We start from the raw sequence: 21,082 nt of genomic DNA, 5'->3' as shown, positions 1-21,082 counted from the left end.
AATTTGACTATAATAAGATATACAAAATCTGAATGAATTAAAATATGATATTTAAGTGTATTTTACAATCGGGCTACGCGGGGCGTCCCTACTAGCTTAGCTAAATACTTTTGCAGTTTTAACAAAAGAGCTACAATAATATCAGGGTGTCTCCATTTACGCTGAACATCCCCAGAATGCCAACATCAATATATTACATATGAAATAGTCCACTGTGCAATTTCCACAGGTCCTGCTAGTATATATTATCTATATCAATAGACTTCGTGGTTTGATAGGGGATGTCCTTTTCTCTTCCCTGCAGCCTCTCTCCCACAGAAGAGACGTTGCGAGCCTGTCTTTGTTTTATTGTTATTTCCATGGCAAGTGCTCGTCTGAGCTCCAATCTCTCGCCCCCCCCTCTCCAATCTTTCATGAGAAACACCCGTCTGGCTGAAACTACTGTCAATAATTTTCCCCACTCTTTATCTGTGCCTAAATCCAAACATAGATTCCATGAGCAAAGCTTCTTTCTCAGAAGTGCATGATTTTGGAACTCTCTTCCGTTTGCCTGTTTCCCACCTGACTACAACTTGGATGTCTTCAAACCGAACATAAACAAATTCCTGACAAACCGCCCCCTTAAGTAAGACACTCTATCAAATCTCCAATACTAATGATTACTACAATACTATCTCATTGATTACTGTACACGCAATAACCCTTATCCTTGAGTGGTCTCTGGGCCTTGATAAGTGATGACCCCCATGTAAAAAAAAAAAAAAAAAAAAAATATTAATACGATAGCGTGTGTGTATTTTTGTGTGCCACGCTTTCTGACAAATTTCATTGGTTGAGATTTAAGGACACACAAGCTATCATATTAATATATAGATTATACTAAATGTGAGTTTATGGATTTGTTGAGTGTTTAATGAGATCCCAGGCATAATCTCCACCTTCATTTCAAGTAGGAAGGGATGATAGTTTGACGTGTTTACTTCCAGTGATGAAGTTATTATCTTTTAAGAAGATGTATATAATATATTTATGAGGTACTACATTGACATAATATGTCATATTCCAAAAATCACATGGATGTACTGCTGATTCCAAAAATCAGGTAATTGGATCAGTGCACGCTAGAGGCTTATTTGTCACATTCCAAAAATTATGTAAATATATCAAGTAATCCTGAGTTTATATTATCGTCCTTAATATCCTCATGGCAGTAATTGCAAAAACTCTTCTTAAGGAGGGAGGAATTAAAGTCACAGGAATGCTAAGACTGATACTGCAATCAGAAATTCATGTTGAAGTAATGGTTGCCTAATCCCTAACCGTGTTAATGTTTTTATGTATTAATTTTGAAAAGCTGCTGAAACAGTTTATGATTTAAAAATTACTTTTTTTCAAGTATATTTTTAACAGTGGAGTGGGGAATATGAAATCAGTCCCAGGAATGGTCAAAACTGTTTACGATTTAAACATTACTTTATTTTAGGTATATTTTTAACAGTAGGGTGGGGGGATATGAAGTTAGTCCCAGAAATGACTGAAACCGTTTACGATTTAAACATTACTTTATTTCATATATATTTTTAACAGTGGGGTAGCGGACATGAAGTCAATCTCAGGATTGGATGAGATAAGTGCAAATATATACTAGCAGAATACCCAGCATCGCCCAGGATTTAATGAGATAGGTGGAAAACATAGAGTAGCAGAATACCCAGCGTCGTGCGGGATCGAATGAGACAGGTGGAAGATATATACTAGCAGAATATGCGGCGTAACCCGAGATTGGATAAGATAGGTGGAACATATATACTATAAGAATACCCGGAATTGATTAATGTGTTTGTAATTAAACAATCAACCCAGACAATATATCAAAGTTATTATTTTAGTAAGGATGGGGTGATAATGTGGGTTTAAAGTATGAAAAATGATTGTTGAAATTAGTAACATAGCCAAGAATTATGAAAAATGATGAAACGTGAGTTAATTTATTGATGTGTTTGTAATGAAATAATCAGCCCAGACAATATATCAAAGCTAAGGGTGGGGGACGATTCAGGTTTAACAAAAGGGCTAGAATAATATGATGGTGTCTTCATTCATACTGAACGCCCACAGGATGCCCAGCAGCAATATATTACATATGGAAGATGCCGCCGTGGAATTTCCACTGGTCCCGCTTATTATTATTACTATAATTATTTTTATTTTTAATACCTACAGACACTAGTGTTTCATCCTTTCGGAAATCATCAGTGTAGGGAGTCACGATTACTACCGGTCGGGAGATTCGAACCCGGCCACGAAGCCATCTCTGACTTCATTAGCAAAGAACAAACCGCTCGGCCAACATTAACCACAGCGAGAAATATAGTTGAAATTAACATTTATATAAAGTGTAAATGTCATTCAAGAAGACCAAACGTGATTTTATGATTTTATTTTTAACATCACAATCTGCGCACTTGGGCTTAAGTGATCAACTTATTTCATTTCAATGTAAAGTGCCTGACAATAAGAACCGATATATATATATATATATATATATATATATATATATATATATATATATTTACCAGTGGTGAAAAAAACCGGACTAGAGTGCTCAATGTGTAGCCAGAGTAGTAGGAAATTTATTACTGTGAGTCCAGAAAGAGTTTACATATTGTTTCAGCTAAGGGGAAATCCTCAAAAAGAAGAGGAAATATCCGACTAGTTTCAACGAAGCTAGTCGGATATTTCCTCCCTCTCTCTCTCTCTCTCTATATATATATATATATATATATATATAAAATAAGAATTACAGTTAAGTTTACCAAAATAATCCAAGATGGTAAAACTAAAGTATATTATAAATATTGAAGAGTAAATATTTATAAAGTAATCTCAACCAGATGTAAAAGCTCAATAAAACCAAATAAGAAATAGAGCTTATAATAATAAGTAATAACTTATATATTTCAGTTGACCCCTTTTTTTGCTTTAAAGTTGGCAAAAAAAAATATAATAAAAAATTTCTTCAAAACTCCGCGGATTAAGGACTATCAACTTATTTTGTGCTTCCTTTTTAAAATTAAATATGCTTCTTAACTCTTTTTTAAAGTGTTTTTTAACATATTTTATTAACTACTTGTTCTTATATATATATATATGTGCGTATGAGCATGGCTCAGCGACTAAAGAATGAGGGTGGAGAGTTGTATGTTTTGGTTTCGATTCTAGCTGATGGCACCCAAGTCATATTTTTTTAGTTTAGTTTACTATATATTAGGTTCAATATAATAATCAATAGAAAATTGTTTCTTTCGTAATAAATATGTAATCTGCATGAATGAAAAAACCCTATTTAAGCGTATCTTATGACTGGCCAACGCGGGGAAGCCTGTTAGTAATCGACTAAAACTGACTTTGACAATCTTATCTTGCTTGCTATTAAGTTAGCTTTTGAATGTTTTAGCTGATTGGATAAAGAAATAATGAGAGAAGTGGAATGATGTAAATAATTAAAAGCAAAAAGGAAGAAAAGTGAGGAAAAGAGATGTAGAGAGAGAGAGAGAGGAGGTAAGGAGAAGAGAGAGAGGAGGAGGAGGAGAGATAGAGATGAAGAGATGGGGAAGAAAGAGAAGGTAAAGGTAGAAAAGAGAAAGAGGGAAGAAGGGAAAGAGAGGAGGAGAACAAGTAAAAGATAAAGAAAAAAAGAGATGGGAGCAACAGTGAGGGTGTAGGGAGAGGAAGGCGAGATAAAAAGAGAGGAGTAAGGATATAAGAGAAAGAGGGCTAGAGAGAGATGGAGAAAGCGAGAGAGATGGAGAAATTAGGGAAAAGAAAAATGGAGAGAGAGAGAGAGAGAGAGAGAGAGAGAGAGAGAGAGAGAGAGAGAGATATGGGGAAGAGAGGTGGATATACTACATTATGACATCACCATGTAAACTTGTCTGCCAACACGGACAGTTTTATATATTTAAGAAAACCTGGAAATTCCAAAAGATTTTTTATAAATATTTAATCTGCTATAATATAAATCTCACCTATTTAAATGTATGTATGTTTATATGTCTGCCTAAAACAAAGGCGACGGATTTTCAGAAGATCGGTATCATTTTAAAGTTCGATCCTTTAGGTGACAAATATCGAAAAATTTGCCCAAAACATTAATTTCTTCACCCTCAACTGGGCACTTTTCTACAGAGAGGGATTGTTTTTTTTCGCCGTATTTTCGAAAGTCATCCCCTCTTTTCAATTGTCTAGCCTTAATTTAAACTTATTTACTTCCGGTTTGCCGATGAGTGCAACAGCAGAGATGTCACGATTTTATTTTCCACATTCTTTCCCTCTTTCGCGGTTCAAGCTTGCCTGCCTGCTACAACTTTTTTTTTTTTGCTCAACACACACCTCCAAACACCTGGGCAACACCGGGCACCCAGATTAGTTTAAAACTAAAGAGAATACAGAAATGTCTGTATGATGTATATCACTGTCACGTGACGAAGATGAAAAATTCCAAAAATCACGTAATATGATCAAATAATTTTATTTTTATTCAAGAAAATCAAATTTTACTGTTTCGATGCGGGTGAAAAAAATGAAATCAACAAATCGTTAGACAATTCAAATGCACATCGAAACTGTCAAAATGGTCACTGATTACCTCCCTTTATTGTGTTCTCTAGAGAAACATGGCCTCGGCTACCACTTATCGGTAAAAAACGACAAATTTGTTTTATCTAAATAATTTTTTGGCACTTATGCATGACGGTGACATGAGCTAAACGTTCTTATTTTAGTTTCAAGAACCGCCGACGGATGTCACTTGTCAGGGGTCGATAACTCTCCCTCCTTTTCTAAAAGTTAGTGCAAACCAAAATTATATTTTTTATATATTTTTATACAATTTCTCTGTACAAATATATATATATATATATATATATATATATATATATATATATATATATATATATATACTCTTATAAATGTTTCATGTTTTTTAAATTGTATTTTGCTACATTTTTATACACCCTTACCGGAAAAAAATAATAATTCTAAAAACAATCTATAAATGTTTCATATTTATTATTTATTTTTAGTTATGCATCATTCATTGAAAAAGAAATTATATTAATACATTCAAATTATATTTTGATACATTTTTTATACAATAAATGTTTCGATTTTCATATATTTTTTGCGTTATTTATTTCGTTATATATTTTTGCGTTATCGTAAACACTTGTTTATATTTGAGGTTCACATAATGGCCGTTAGATGGCAGTTCTCTTTCTAAGAACAGAGGTCGATAACTCGTCTCTGATGCTACACTGACATACAGAAGTGCCATTTTTTTTTAATGATATTTGGAATATACACTCTTCATGCCATGATACGGTCTAATTAATAACAAATGTGGCTTAGAATCATTTTTTTTAATGTTAGGCGCTTATCCAATTTTACCCTGATTGTAAAAATTAAAAAAAAAATTATGCAAACATTTTATAATGCACTTAAGTGTTCGATTAAAAATAAAAAAAATAAATAAATAACAGTACACCGAAAATTACACAAATTCATCAAGTATCTTTTTAACAAAAAAAAAGCACATTTTAACGGCGAAATGTCTCGTCCGCCATATTCTGCTTACAATTGATCAATAATCAAGGGACATAATTCAACACACAGTCATAAAAATAGGTGCTTGTTAAGATAGTCGACAGATCAATTTATTTTTAATATGTGGTTTTAAGCAAAAGTAACAGTACTTACTTGTCATGTCGAAAATGGTAATATATCCAAAAATTCATCGAACAAGCAGTTGTTCGACGAACAACTGCTATAGTGTTTTTATTTCAAATTTTTTTTAAAAAGTCTATTGCTTTTAACTAAAACAAAACCTAAAGTAACGAAAAGGGAAATAAGTATGTCCCCTATATTTGCAATCTTCACGGTGTTCACATCTAGGGAAATGTCATTTTTCCCAATCTTTCATAAAAATTACTTTTAACTATAAATAATTTCCTACTCGATGAATTTTCGTAATTTTTTAATATATGACTATTTTCGACATGACAAGTAAGTACTTAAAAAAAAAATCGATCTATTGACTCTGTCTTAACAAGCACCTAAAATACTGGCTAGAAATCGTCTACTAATCAAGTTTGATTTTTATTACATAAAAATAAAAATACTGGATGAATGTGCGCAAATTTTGGTGCACAGTTTCGTTTTAGGTTTGTTTTACAATTCACAGACGTACGAAAAAGTGTCAAAAAAAATCCAATATATAACAAATAAATGCTATCAAAAGCAAGATAAGCTACCGTTATACCTAACTCGATAAGTTTTTAGTGTTTTTATTTAATGTAAAATATTTATTCGGTTCGAAAAACAAGTAATATTACGCGCTACCGGAGAACAAGAAAAAATGGCCGCCATATCTATTTACATTTTTGAAGTCTCGATAATCACTTCAAAATAAGAAATAAAATAAAATGGTGGTAGAAACCCACCCAATAAATGTTACCGTGACATTTATTGGGTGGGTTTCTAGCACCATTTTGTTTTATTTCTTATTTTAAAGAGTTTATCGATACTTCCAAGATATCGCGGATATTTTTTTCTTGTTCTTCGGTTGCGCAAAATGTTACTTGTTTTTCGAACCGAATAAACATTTTACATTAAATAAAAACACTAAAATCTTATCCAGCTAGGTAGAAAAGCAACTTATCTTGCCGTTGATAACATTTATTTGTTATATGTTTGTTTTTTGAAAACTTTTTCGTACCTCTGTAGATTGTAAAACAACCTTCCCTCTTTTTTAACCTCACAGGTAAGTACATAATTCAGCTTTTGTGCAATTATAATTTTTTAATATCGGGGTAAAAACTGGATAAGCGTTATTATTATTGTCAAGAAAATAAAATGCCCCTTTTCCTTCTTACCCATATTTCCTGGTCGAAGTAGGGGCACCCCTGTGGGTTTCCGAGAATCTTGTGCCCCGTTGGGGTCTGCTGGTTCCTGTTGTTGGATAATGTTGGTGGCCGGACTTGTGGGGGTCAGGTTGCTAATACTATTATTCGGGGGGTTCGTCGGATTTTGTTGGGGGGTCGTTGTTGTCTCATCGTCTGGGGGTCGGCAGGGATGAGTGTGGGGTTGCTGGTGATGATGGGGGTGTTCTTTGTCGTCATCGACCGGCGAAGAGGAGGAGGAGGAAATCAGTCGCTGGGCATCACCGCCTGCCATCTCCTGAGACCCCCGGGGCACAATCCGCGTAGTGGGGCCACCGATGTGTTGTTGTGAATGATGCTGGCGATGATGATGATGTTGGTGAATGATATTGAGGTCTTCAGCAGTCGCTTCCATGGGCTCTTCATCCATTCTTTACCCTCGGAACACTCTTTTAAAAAAATAAATGCAGCTATCTCCAAGAAAAAAAAGCCCAGTCAGATTAAAAAAAAAAAAAAAAAGAAATGAAATTTTTTGACAGTCTAAGTAATAATATTGACGCAGATACAAGGAGAAACAGATCAGATGTCGGCCATTTCAGACCGGTTTGCGGCAAATAACTGACAGTTGTAAAAAGAGAGAGAGAGAGAGAGAGAGAGGGGGAAAGAAAGAAATACAGAGAGAGAAAAAGAAATAGAGGCAGAGGGGAAGAAAGAAAAAGAGAGAGAAAAAGAAAGAAAGACAGGGAAAGAAAGAGAGGGAAAGAAAGTATTATTGTTTTACGACAACTATCGTAAAGCGATTCAGTTGTCTTTTTTTTTCCATAAAACCGGTATAGAAATCGAATCTAAAAGTCAGTGGACATTTTAATGATGGCCATTACATGAAATAGCTTAAATAAATTAAAAATACCAGATAGTTTAATTTATATAAATGCTTAAAACATTAATTTATACTTTTCTTTAAATATTAATAAATTAAAAAATCAGGGTAAATTACCCACACACAAAAAATAGATTCTACTTTTTTTAGCGATTACGTGTGAACACCGCGGGAAAAAAAACAAAAAAAAAACAAAAAAAAAAAAACACTTGGAGAGAAGAAAAACGAAGCAAACAATTATTTAAGAAGTTAGAACGGGGGATCAGTTTTGCATATAAATTTTATGTAAAATGATCCCTCATTTCCGGATCATTCTAACTTCTAGCAGTAAACCAGAAATTGCGTTTGAAACAGTAGCCCCCCCCCCAAAAAAAAATAGGAGCGATCATTTTAAATTTACATGCGAAACTGAGCCCCCACTCTAAATTCTTTTTTTTGTTCCACCAAAGTTTTTCAAGATTGTTCACACCAATATATGTCCTCTCCAAACTCTACAACAAATGCATTGCCGAATCTTGCTTTCCTGAGAGTTGGAAAATTGGTATTGTGGCCTGTTTTCTGGCTTTGGTACGCCAACATCTATTATAATAAAGTCGTATACCTGTCTATTTGTTTACACAGCTTCACAAATTAATTTTCAAAGGAAATCTACAATTCAAGGAATAATCTCATTTGCATATTACATTAAAGAAAATCTTTTTTAATAATTAGTTATTAATTGTTTATTCTATGAAGTTGATTTATTTAATTTATTTTCAATTTAATTAATATGTAATTTAATGTATTTTAAATTATTATTATTACAGACATGAGTTGCGTTTAAAATGGAAGTAAGTTTATTTATTTCAGAGTTATTTATCCTTTAAAATCTGAGAGTTATTTTCTGTTTAATTTTTATATACAAAGACTAGCCTAGTTGCCCGGGGGTATGTGTTGAGCAAAAAAAAGTGGTAGTAGGAAAGCAGACTCAAACCCATACCACAAAGGAGGAAAAGAAAGTAAAAAAAAAAAGTGACGTCTTTGCCGATGTGTCAATCGTCAAACCGGAAGTGGCGAAGATTTAAATTAAGGCTAGTCAATCGGAAAGAGGATATGACTTTCAAAAATATCGGCAAAAAAAGCGACCCTTCCCTGTAGAAAAGTGCCCTGTTGAGGGTGAAGGAATTAATGTTTTTATTCGTGAAAATCTGTCGCCTCTGTCAAAAGTTTTAGGCAGACATGATGATTGCAATGTCTTGTCAGACAAGAGCCACTCCCTCAGTCACTAAAATCCATGTGCCCGAATATGGCTTTTTAGCCCTGCCAGTGACTTGCACACCCTCAAGCAGACATGACACTGAAAACGTTAACTGATTTGTATGAAACTAGGCAGACATACAAACATTCACACATACATGCATTTAAATAGACAGGTGAGATTTATATTATAGATGGCTGTGTTTTATAGCTTTCGGATAATTTGTTATTGGTCTGAGGAAGATAACTTCATTTTACTAAGAAATCCACTCAATTTTTTTTCATACAAGAATTTGGGACATTAAAACCAACAAAAACATTTAACATTACAAAAACATTAATAACAAAAAAGAAATTGATATTTGGACTTGATAATGAATGCGTTGTAAAAGTCACTTCTGATTAATTACAAAAATGCCCTGGAAAATTTCCTTTTGATTAACTGTGAGAAAAAAATGATTTCTTTTTCAACTATTTTATTTAATACAATAAAGTTTTGATACAGTTCTCTATCTATTATCTATATAAGAGCCAAGTACGTCCAAGGATGGAATACTGTTGCCACATCTGGGCAGGAGCTGCTAGAAAGGACTTGTCCTGCCTTGATATAGTTCAAAATAGACTTCATAGCCTCGTAGGAGATGTCCTTTTCTCTTCCCTGCAACCTCTATCTCACAGAAGAGATGTTGCGAGTTTGTCTCTGATGTATCGTTATTTTCATGGAAAGTGTTCGACTGAGCTTCAATCTATGGTCCCCCCCTCGCCAAACTTTCACAAGAAACACTCGTCTAGCTGTAAACACTATCAATAATTCCCCCCACTCTTTATCTGTGCCTAAACCTAAACATAGATTCCATGAACAAAGCTTCTTTCTTAGAACTGCACGCCTGTGGAATTGTCTTCCGTTTTCCTGCTTTCCGGCTGACTACAATATGGTTGTGTTCAAGTCTAACGTAAATAAGTTCTTGATGAGCCGTTCCATATAAGTTATCAAATTTACCGAATTTTCATTACTAATGATTACTATATTATCCAATTTCTACTGTATACTCTTTAACCCTTATCCTTGAGTGGCCTCTTGGCCTTGATAATGTGGTGATGCTTGTGTAAAAAAAAAAAAAAAAAAAAAAATACAAAATCGCCCTACAAAAGTCACTTCTGATTAATTGTAAGACAAAATGATTAGTTTAATGCTTCCATAAATTCAACATGTGGAAGAATTTCAGGAAAATTGTAAGAATTTAATATATTCAACCTATCTTAAATAGTAATCGACTAAAACCTTTGCTCGGCAATATATTTTAACATGACAATGCCAGATATATACAGCTAAAGATCCCTAGGGGTAAAAAAAGCCTTCTACTCCAATAGTTTCTTCCCCAGAACTGCTAGATTTTGGAACTCCTTTCCGGAATTCTGCTTTCCCAACTGTACTGCCATGCAGAAGTTCAAGTGTAATGTGAACAGACATCTTGCTACCCATCACCCTTCATAACGCCCCTGCAACTTATGTCCCAAATAGTAGCCCCTATTTCAAAGTGGCACTGTGCCTTGTTTTGGGTGAAAAAAGACAAAAAAACAAAAAAAAAAACTCAAGTAAGACTAAGTAACCACAAGAAAGCTATACTATAACATATTGAGATGGCCAATTGGAGAGAGCAAAATTATGTTCCCGACTTCTTTACTAGCTCAACAATTGAGAGGTAAAGGAGAACTTTAATAGAATATTTGAATATCTATGTATCTCATATAGAGATCAAGTGTGAGCCCCAGGAATTAGAGCCTCTTGATTTCTGAGAACTTTCAATTGAAGTAAAATAAAACACTTTACAACATCCGTCAAAAATCATGTGTGGTAAAAGCTTCACCAGTGTTCACTCGTATCTAGATATGTTCTTAAAATCATGTCTGACTTGCTATTTGCTTACTAGGTTCCTCTCACCACTTAAAATGATTTGATCTGGAAACTAGAAAAACCTCAAGTAATCACAAATCTGGTTACTCCACCAGACCAGATAAATTCTTGTCCTGGTATCCAGTAAGACCAAGTGATCACAAGAAAGGTATACCAAAACATATTTAAATTTGTAATTGAACGAGATAGGTTCAAATATATACTAGCAGAATACTTGGAGTCACCCGGAATTGAATGAGATACATGCAAATGTATGCTAGCAGAATACACGGTGTCACCTGGGATTGAATGAGATAGATGCAAATATATACTAGCAGAATACCTGGCATTGCCCAGGATTGAATGAGATAAGTGGAAATATATACTAGCAGAATACTCGTTATCACTAGGGATTGAACGAGATTGATTGAAATATGTACTAGCAGAGTACCTTGCATCGCCTGAGATGTTATGAGATTGATGGAGATATATACTAGCAGAATACACAGCATTGCCAGGGATGGAATGAAATAGGTGAGAATATATACTAGCAAAATACCCGGCGTCACCCGGGATTAATTGAGACAGGTGGAAATATATACAAGCAAAATACCAGCCATTCTAATAATAATAATAATAAGAAGAAGAATAACTGGCATCGCCTGGGATTGATTAAGATAGGTACAAATATAGAATAAACGAATACTTAGCGTCACCCTGGATTTTATTAGATAGCTACACTAGCACAATACCTGACGTTGCTCAAGATTGAATGAGATGGGTAAGAAAATATTCTAGCAATATCCTCGGCGTTGCCCGGGATTGAAGGAAATAGAAGCAAATATATACTAGCAGAATACCAAACATTGCTCTGGATTAAATGAGGGTGGTAGAATATAAAGTTTGTCCCGTAAATGGTTTAAACAATTTTCAATCTCAAAATTACTTTATTTATGAAGTCGCTTCAGTATATCGGTGAAACAGTTTACGATCTCAAAATTAGATAAATTCATATATCTTGTTGGTTTTCTATGAAAGTTTATACTAGGCCAGTTTCTGTAGGGAGTGTTCCATATTTTGTTGAATTTTTAATGTTATCATCCGGGAACGATGTGATGGTTGTAGTGGTGGGTAGAAAGAAGCATGATTACGTAAATTTTAAACGTTCTCTGGAGTTCTCTTTTGGGGTTGCGTTGGAGAGAGTAATGTCCGTTTTGGGATCACAAAGCAATCTCTCACAATGTTATTCCAAAAATATAGAATACCTGTGGAATCATATTCCGAAAAAAATATAATTTCTCTTCCTATTATGTTGTCGGTGTGTGGGAAGGGAGAACTACATTAATATTGAGATTCATGGTAAAGTAAAAGTTGCCTAATCACCGTTTGTGTCAATTCATTTCTATAATGTTTTGGAAAACCTGCTTAGTTATGTTCAAGAAATGATATCATTTCACTTAAAAATATGGTGTAGGTAGTCATAATGTAGAATTTTGTAGTGCAGCAAAGATTGCCTAATCACTAAACTTAACATATTTGTGCATTTGTTTGTAAAACCTGAGAAATCTTCCGAAAATTATGTATTTCTTTCTAATAAATTTTGGTGTCGGTAGTGGGGAATGAAAATGAAACAGTAATGTGGAATTTGATAATGAAGCAAGGGTTATCTAATCCTAACTGTATCAATGTATTTATGCATTAATTTGAAAATCCTGCTGAGACATCTTAAAAAAAAAATGTCAATTTTTCTTACAATAATAGTGCCGATAGTGAACAGTAATGTTGAAATTCATTATGAAGCAATGGTTGCCTAATCATTAACCAAGATAATGTATTTATGTACTAATTTGGAAATCCTAATGATTCATCTTCTCAAAATTGATTCAGTTTTCTTAAAATTATGGTAGCCTTGGTGGTATGAGAAATTATTTAACATGTTATAAAATACCTGTTGACAGTATGTGAAATTGTTTCATGTATGTATTTAAATTACCCGTCTGAGGGTAGGTAAAATTATTTTAAATATGTGTTATATCTTATCCATCCCTGCAAAGGTAAAATTATTTCATATACATGCTGTAAATTGCTTGTTCAAGGGAATGTACAATTATTTCATACATGTGAAATAGCCGTCGTAGGATAGGTAAAATATCTTTTGCTCGAAAAAGCAAATGATACAGACATTAAAATTTCTCTCTCCTAAGAAGAATTACAAATACGTTCAAAATCAACTTCAATTTTCTCATTGTTTATATGGTCCCAAGCAATGCCGGGTAGCCCTGCTAGTCTATAATATAAATCCCACCTATCTGTTTAAATGTATGTATGCATGCATGTATGTATGTCTGCCTAAAACTTTCGACAGAGACAACAGATTTTCACGAAATTAGTATTGTTTTAAAGCTCGACCCTTTGGACAACAAATATCGAAAAATTGGACAAAAACATTAATTCCTTCACCCTCAATTGGGCACTTATTTACAAAGAGAGGATCGCTTTTTTTACCAAATATTTTCGAAAGTCATCCCCTCTTTTCGATTGTCTAGCCTTAATTTAAACCTACATCACTTCCGGTTTGGCAGCAAAGACGTCAAGTTTTTTTTTCACATTCTTGGCCTGCTTCGCAGTACGGGTTTGAGCCAGGTTTTTTTGCTCAACACACACCTCAAAACACCCAGGCTAGACTTTTAATAAAGAGACTAGCGGGGGGTACCCGACGTTGCCCGGGTGTTTCGAGGTGTGTGCTTTTAAATCAAAAAGAAACATGGGGAGGGGGGTGAGGGGTAAAAAAATAAATAAATAAAGGTTTGGTAAGTAGGTAGGATTGAACCCTAAGCCCCGAGGCGAAGTTGGAAAATAAAATGTGAAAAAAAAACATGACATGTTAACCGCTCGGCCAGCCAGAATGAGTTACTGAAAGACGTTTGAATTTATTTAAGTAAGAAGAGAATTGACAGGTGCCCGCACTTAATGACGTCAAGTAGAAGTCGTAGAGTTAACGACGTAAGCAATAGCAGTTAACATTTTCTGCGGGACAGTTTTTAATGAGATCAATAACCCGGTTTGTTTGTTTTTACCTAACTTTGGGGAAAACCAGCTCCGTTTATTGGGAGTGTCTCATCTCAAAATGAAAGCAACCGTTTGATATGATGATGATAAGCTGACATTGACCAAACGTTACACTGCTTTCTGAAGACCACTGGCCGTGAGCCAGTGGGTATTTATTTGCTCCCCCACCGAGCAAATTAGGCACAAGGCCGATTTTTATTGTGAGGAGTCAAGGGAGGGGGAAGGGAAAAAAGGGGACCAGCTCCCGAGAGGCGGGAAATGGGAGCTGGTTAAAGGTCAAGCATGTGGGGTTGCCCCCACATCTGGTCTTTGCTAGTCATAGCTAGTCCTAGCTTGCAGCATCTGCCGGAACAGATACTACACTTTGATCATGTCACCCGGGCCCCGGAAGGCGCGCGGGCAAGTGTGGCCGTGGGCCAGTGATTCGAACAGAGTTTCGCTTTTTTTTTATACTGAAAAACGAAAGCAACACGTGCTGATCCGAAAATGTCGAATATTTAATATTTCAAAGTTGGGCAAATTAAATAGAGAGGCGACCACCGTTGTTATGCTGTAGATTATTTAGACGTGATATAAAAAGTTTTAAAAATGAGTGACGGCCTTGAGAATCCGCCGGAAAAAAGCCTTTTGCAGACATACACAAAAAGCGAACATACATACACATTTTTGCTTTTATATATATACTAGCAGGGGTACCCGGCATTGCTCGGGTGGTTGGAGGTGTGTGTGCTCTTAAATAAAAAAGAAACGAGGGGGGGGGGGAGTAGGATCGAACCCGAACGAGTTACTGAAAGATGTTTGAATTTATTTAAGTAAGAACCAAATTGGCAGGTGCCCGCACGGAAGTTGTAGAGCATTACGATGATGATGACGTAAGCAATAGCTATTCAGCAAATGAGGTCAATGACCAGGTTTGTTTGTTATAAGCGAAGTAAAAAAAGAAAACATACAAACGAATGTTAAAACTTAAGCAGGGAGATGGGGGGGGGTCATCAAAACAAAAAAAAATGTGAAAAAAAAACAGAAAAAAAATTAACGTAAGGCAAACGAACGATGTTAAATGTAAAAATCGAAAAAAAAAAAAAATGAAAAATGCCTTAAACAAGCTTGTTTCGATATTAAAATTAAAAAAAAAAATTGGTGGATACCCGGGTGCTTTTGGTTGTCGCTAAGAATAAGTGAAGTAAAAAAAACAAAAACAAAAAAAAAAAAACAAACAGAAAAACGAACGTTACGTGAAAAATGGCTTAAATAACACTGCTTCAATATTTAAATGTAAAAAAAAAAAAGAAAAACTCACACCACGATTCGAACTCAAAACGTTTAGATAACGAACAAACTGAGCTAATGTGAGGTACATGAAAGTTAGTCAGTTCTTCAACTATTTAAAGTAAATCAGATCATGACGTCATCTGACACATGTGTAGAACCGGTCGTCATCACAAGGGTTTTCGGCCAGAAATTTGGCTGCTAAGGGGTCAAAGTTCAACGATTTGACCTTTGAGAACTCTACCAAACTCCGACAATTTGGGGTCTAAACACTTGAAATTTTAGATATAGGTTCCTTGGACATGGATCTAACTTAACTTAATTTGAGCACAAAACAATAAATATTAAGGGGGTCATAATAGGGGTAAAAATTTAAAAAAATTGACTTTTTTTTTTTTTTTTTTTGCTCAATATACACCTCCAAACACCCGGGCAATGCTGGGCTGAAATGCTAGAGAGAAATCTTTATAATGTACGTACTTGTCACAGAACGGGGATGTCGTATTCCAAAAATCACATGGTTTGGCTAGTAACTGAAACTAGCTAGTTATCAAAAGGTGTGGAAATTCAAATTCCCAGCCAACGAACACAAAACTGTATTCCCAGGCTAATTCGATTGTCGGCCCTTTAACTCTGGTAACCGGAGATTGACACAGTCACATCACTTCCTGTTGCTTATTTTTCTGCCTCTTTCATGCTGGACCATCAACCAGTTCACACATAAGGAAGAGCCGCTCCGGTTGGCATGGCCACTAACCAGCCCTCTCGACCTATCGTCAGCCTCTCATAAATTGCAAGTAACATTAACATATCAAAGTGTAGTATCTGCTCTTCAGATGCTTTACTTCAATTTCTTGTGTTCTGTCAGTGGAGGAGAAATCCTTCACGACTGAGACAATTTTTATTTTTGTTCCTTTTCTCCACGTTAAAAAACGACCCTGGTGTCTAACTGTCCTGTGGGGAGGCATTGTAAATAGGAACATTACTTAATTCCTTTTTCTAGCCAACGAACTCTTATTCCTTCTACATTCATTTCTTCATGTATATTTATGTAAATGAATCTACATTCTTTCACTAATATATATATTGGTATGTTTTGTCTTTATTATGTGACCTTTGTTTCTCAATCACATACGATGCAATTCATTAACATGTAGGATGGGATCCCAATTACATAAGCAGGCCATCCTGTCCTCTACAAAAGGTAAACCAAAGAAATTTGTCCATAGAGTACAACTAATATTTACAGATTTTTTTTATTCTTGTGAATTAGGGCTTGCCATCGACAGTCACCAATGTGCGAGAAACAACTACACAGCCAGAATGAAAGCAGAAGATGGAGGAGACTAGAACAAGACAGTGTCAACGGTAATTATCAAGTGGGGAGCACATGGTTTCAAACTTTCTGGTTTCTTAAAAAGACGAGACTAAAAAAATTATTTTTAAGTCAGTAAAAAGACCAACTTTTCTTTTATTAAACAAAAGTTACAGAAGCAATTTGGTTATGGTCATGGGGAAAAGATTGAACAAGAGTTTTAGAAAAGATATTTTCACGTTGAAGATCGGCGGCATTTACTGTGTTCTAAGTTTCATGTCAGCAATTTTACAGCTGAACCAATATTTAAACTGGGCCACACGCAACTTGCACCAGAGTTTTCCGTTGGCCAAAGCCAGGACTTGGGCTGCATTCAAAGCGGCCATTTCTGGGTTGATAATAGTTGAACACCCAAGACCTACAGGAGAAAAACAAACAATGAAAAGTTAATTAAACACAACACAAGCAATTTGTATTATTTGGATTCTTCGGACTACTGTTCTCATCTTGAGTGTCATTTTCACAAGATTTCGGCGATGTAAAATCTGACTTTTTTTTTTTTTAAAAAGAAATAAACAAAGGCAAAGAAAATAGAATGGATTCTATTGTTAAGACCAAATAGAAGGAAGGATCAACCATTTTGGAAAAAAAAAAAAAAAAAAAAAAAAAAAAATCGATAGAAAAATGAATTTTTGAGATGAGGATTGATAATTTGTAATATTTAGATTCTCCAGACTTTTTCAACTTGAGTGTCATTTTTAAGTTTCGGTCCGACCTTCAAGTGTATCGTGAATTTGGACAAAATCCTTTACTTCAGAAATCACCTACTCTCATTCTGTCAGCCATGACTGGATAGAGCTCGTAAGTAATTTGCAATTGTATTTTTCAATCACCCCCACTGAGAATTGAATCTTCAAGAGAAGGTCACTTTTACAACTGATTCTTCCAAGTACTCTAACCACTGTGCCACATTCCTTGGAGGACCAAATTCCCAAGTTCGACAAGATACACCTGAAAAATGCGGGAGGCTACATTGACTGAAAGGTAAAAATGCCACTCAAAGTGAGAATAGTAGTTTAACGAATCCAAATAACCAATTCTCATCTCAAAACGTTCAGAAATGTAACACACAAGCAATGTAAGAAATAGTGATAGGACGATTCTAGTACAATTACTGATTCTGATTCTTATGATTCTCTAAAATATTGAACTATTAAGTTGTTATCCCCCCCCCCCGATTAAAAAAAACAAACAAACAAACCCTCAAATGTAAAAACACTTGTGTGTAGGGATTTGTAGATTTTAGTTTTACTCTTAGTTTAAAATTAATGAATATTTATTATGACTACCAGTAGTGAAAGGTTTTGTTTTAAACAAAATCAAATAAAAAGATAATTAAAAGAATCGTTTTGGCATCGGAAAATATGCATAAATTTTTCCGATTCCGATACCTCAAAAAGTTCCGATTAATCATCCCCACACTAGTAAGTAGGTTTCTGACGTTGAAGTTTCCCCATTTCCTCATTCTGATGATCACCACAGGAATAAACGCGGGTTTACAAACCATGTCCAAAACCAAAAGAAAAGCAATACTACTTCATTGTATTCGACTTGTTAATGGGTGTATATTGTTGAAGGTCACACTTTACTTCAACTTTTCACTCGTCTGATGGGGGAGGGGGGGATAACTCCATTTTACTAAGAGTCATTTTTTTATACAAAAATTTACAACGCTGAACGAAATTTAGGAATAGTATTAAAAAAAAAAAAAAAAAAAAAAAAAAAAAAGGAACCTGTTACTATTTTTTTCTTGGTACTTGTTTTGTTTAATCAAGATATTAAAGAAAAATAAAATAAATTCTATTGTATGTACACATTACGGAATTAAGTTAAAAAAAAAAAAGAAAAGAAAAATCTCTATATTTGATCATTTTTTTTTATTTTTAAACAAAGGAAAATCAAATATTAATGAGATCTATCGTATATTGCGCGAATGAAGAGGGGAGGGGGGTACCTGTAAAATAAATGAAAAAAATGTAAAATATTTATCTAGGTATTTGCCCAGGTTTCAAAATAATCTTGTCCAATTTTCACAAACTTTAAGGGGTGATGAAGTTATCTCCATTGGCACCCCTCCTCCTCTGCGAAATAGATGGCGGGATATAATTAGGGCTATGAAACCAGCATATTTTTTTCATCTTTTTTGACTCAAGTATATATCCAACACAGACGCAATTAATTAACCGAGAATCACATCACTACATAAAAACATAAGATATCAATGGATATATACCCGAGAATCAAATCATGGAAAAGGCAATCTCATTAAAATTTAATTGTCCTTTTAGGGGGGGGGGGGGGTGAAAAGAAAAAAAAAAAAAAAAAAAAAAAAAGTAATTTTCTGCCTTCCGCTATTTCTCTTCAGATAAACTAGATTTTAGAAAGCAGTTCTGCTCCTTGCACTCAACTGAGCAACCTTTGGGAAAACAACATTCAAGAGACATTTCGCTCAGTGACTTACGTTTTTTTTTTTTACATTCATGCTATGAATTAATTCTTTATATTTCTCATCTATACAGTAGCGTTTTCATCCAATTTATTCTTCATATTTGTCTTACTAATTTCAATAATAATAATAAAAATTAGAATTTGTTGTCACTTTTTACGAACTCCAGAATTGCTGCTCAAACAATGCAATTGTAGTGTGCATTTGTTTCAGTATTGAACACGCCTCCTCTCACAATGACAACAGACGTGTACACTACTACACAAACTAATCAAATGTGAGTATTTTCATTTCTTTTACATGAGTCACCACTTATCAAGTCCAAAAGTACACGAGGATAGGGATTAATCAGCGTACAACAGTCATCAAGATGACAGCGTATTAAGTTGGTAGTGAAAATGGGGTAGAAATGGAGGGGGGGGGGGCTCTCAACAAGAATTTGTTTACATTGGACTTGATGACCATTACTGTAGTCAAATGGAGAGCAGCCCAGTGGAACATAGGAAAGAAGTTCATGGAATTTGCATGTAGATCTAGGCACAGATAGGAAGTGGGGGAAATTTTTGATAGTGGTTGTAACTAGACGAGTTTTTTTTAAATTTGACAAGTTATAAATATCTAGAAACTTATCACATTACTTCATTAACATGATAAAAAACTTTGCTTTCAACAAATTCCTTTTGCTTTGTTTATATATATGACAATGTTAGAGTCCTGGGCAAAGATGAATAACCTTACCGGTTAAATTCTCACAATTCCTTTTAAGCTAATAAAAGAAAACAGCTGATATTAAAATTCCCAGAAATAAGTTAAAAAATCAGTATAAAAAACGGGAAATGATTATACAGGTCAACTAGGTTGTTGACAGAAAGTTTGCAATGAATTTAGTGGTACATGAGAACATTGCTTTGTTAAAAATAAAGGGGAAAAAATTAGTATTAAGAGAAAGGAATTGATTTGCATTGGTTTGAAAGAAGAAAAAAAGTTTCAGAAAAGGTGATATCCGAGAACTAATAAAAAAAAAAAGGAAAAGGAAAAAGGAAAAAAAAGGAAAAAGGAAAAAAAAGGAAAAGGAAAAAAAAGGAAAAGGAAAAAAAAGGAAAAGGAAAAAAAAGGAAAAGGAAAAAAAAGGAAAAGGAAAAAAAAAGGAAAAAAAAAAAAAAAAGGAAAAGGAAAAAAAAAGGAAAAGGAAAAAAAAGGAAAAGGAAAAAAAAGGAAAAAAAAAAGGAAAAAAAAGGAAAAGGAAAAAAAAAGGAAAAGGAAAAAAAAAAGGAAAAAGGAAAAAAAAGGAAAAGAAAAAAAGGAAAAGGAAAAAAAAGGAAAAGGAAAAAAAAGGAAAAGGAAAAAAAGGAAAAGGAAAAAAAGGAAAAGGAAAAAGGAAAAGGAAAAGAAAAGGAAAAAAAAAGGAAAAGGAAAAAGGAAAAAAGGAAAAGGAAAAGAAAAGAAAGGAAAAGAAAAGAAAGGAAAAGGAAAAAAAGGAAAAGAAAAAAAGGAAAAGAAAAAAGGAAAAGGGAAAAGGAAAGGGAAAAGGAAAAAAGGAAAAGGGAAAAAAGGAAAAGGGAAAAAAGGAAAAGGGAAAAAAGGAAAAGGGAAAAAAGGAAAAGGGAAAAAAGGAAAAGGGAAAAAAAGGAAAAGGAAAAGGGAAAAAAGGAAAAGGGAAAAAAGGAAAAGGGAAAAAAAGGAAAAGGGAAAAAAGGAAAAGGGAAAAAAGGAAAAGGAAAAAAGGAAAAGGAAAAAAAGGAAAAGGAAAAAAAAAGGAAAAGGAAAAAAAGGAAAAGGAAAAAAAGGAAAAGGAAAAAAAGGAAAAAGGAAAAAAAGGAAAAGGAAAAAAAAAAGGAAAAGGAAAAGGGAAAAAAAGGAAAAGGAAAAAAAGGGAAAAAAGGAAAAGGAAAAAAAGGAAAAAAAGGAAAAGGAAAAAAAAGGAAAAGGAAAAAAGGAAAAGGGAAAAAAGGAAAAGGGAAAAAAGGAAAAGGGA

At 34.2% G+C, this 21,082-nt stretch overlaps 2 protein-coding genes across 7 annotated transcripts in view; both read right to left on the bottom strand.

Annotated features, from left to right (window-relative positions):
* The window catches only part of LOC145267075 (CDK2-associated and cullin domain-containing protein 1-like), a 56,858-nt gene extending 49,294 nt beyond the window's left edge, over positions 1-7,564 (bottom strand). For all 4 annotated transcript variants that reach the window (XR_013864815.1, XR_013864816.1, XM_080123039.1 and 1 more), the window contains exon 1: positions 6,933-7,564. Coding sequence is in view for 2 of the 4 variants with exons in the window: in XM_080123039.1 (XP_079979165.1) it covers positions 6,933-7,368 (436 nt within the window). In the remaining 2 variants the exon portion in view is untranslated. The remainder of the gene's footprint in view (positions 1-6,932) is intronic.
* A 9,158-nt stretch (positions 7,565-16,722) lies between these two features.
* Positions 16,723-21,082, bottom strand: part of LOC145267074 (multifunctional protein ADE2-like) — a 42,308-nt gene continuing 37,948 nt past the window's right edge. For all 3 annotated transcript variants that reach the window (XM_080123037.1, XM_080123036.1, XM_080123038.1), the window contains exon 8: positions 16,723-17,019. In XM_080123037.1, coding sequence (XP_079979163.1) covers positions 16,859-17,019 — 161 coding nt within the window. In that variant the 3' untranslated portion in view covers positions 16,723-16,858. The remainder of the gene's footprint in view (positions 17,020-21,082) is intronic.

The sequence above is a fragment of the Euprymna scolopes genome, chromosome 42, assembly GCF_053919585.1.
Source record: "Euprymna scolopes isolate OS-2025 chromosome 42, ASM5391958v1, whole genome shotgun sequence".
Lineage (NCBI taxonomy): Eukaryota > Metazoa > Mollusca > Cephalopoda > Sepiida > Sepiolidae > Euprymna > Euprymna scolopes.
This window is presented reverse-complemented; position numbering and strand designations above follow the sequence as displayed.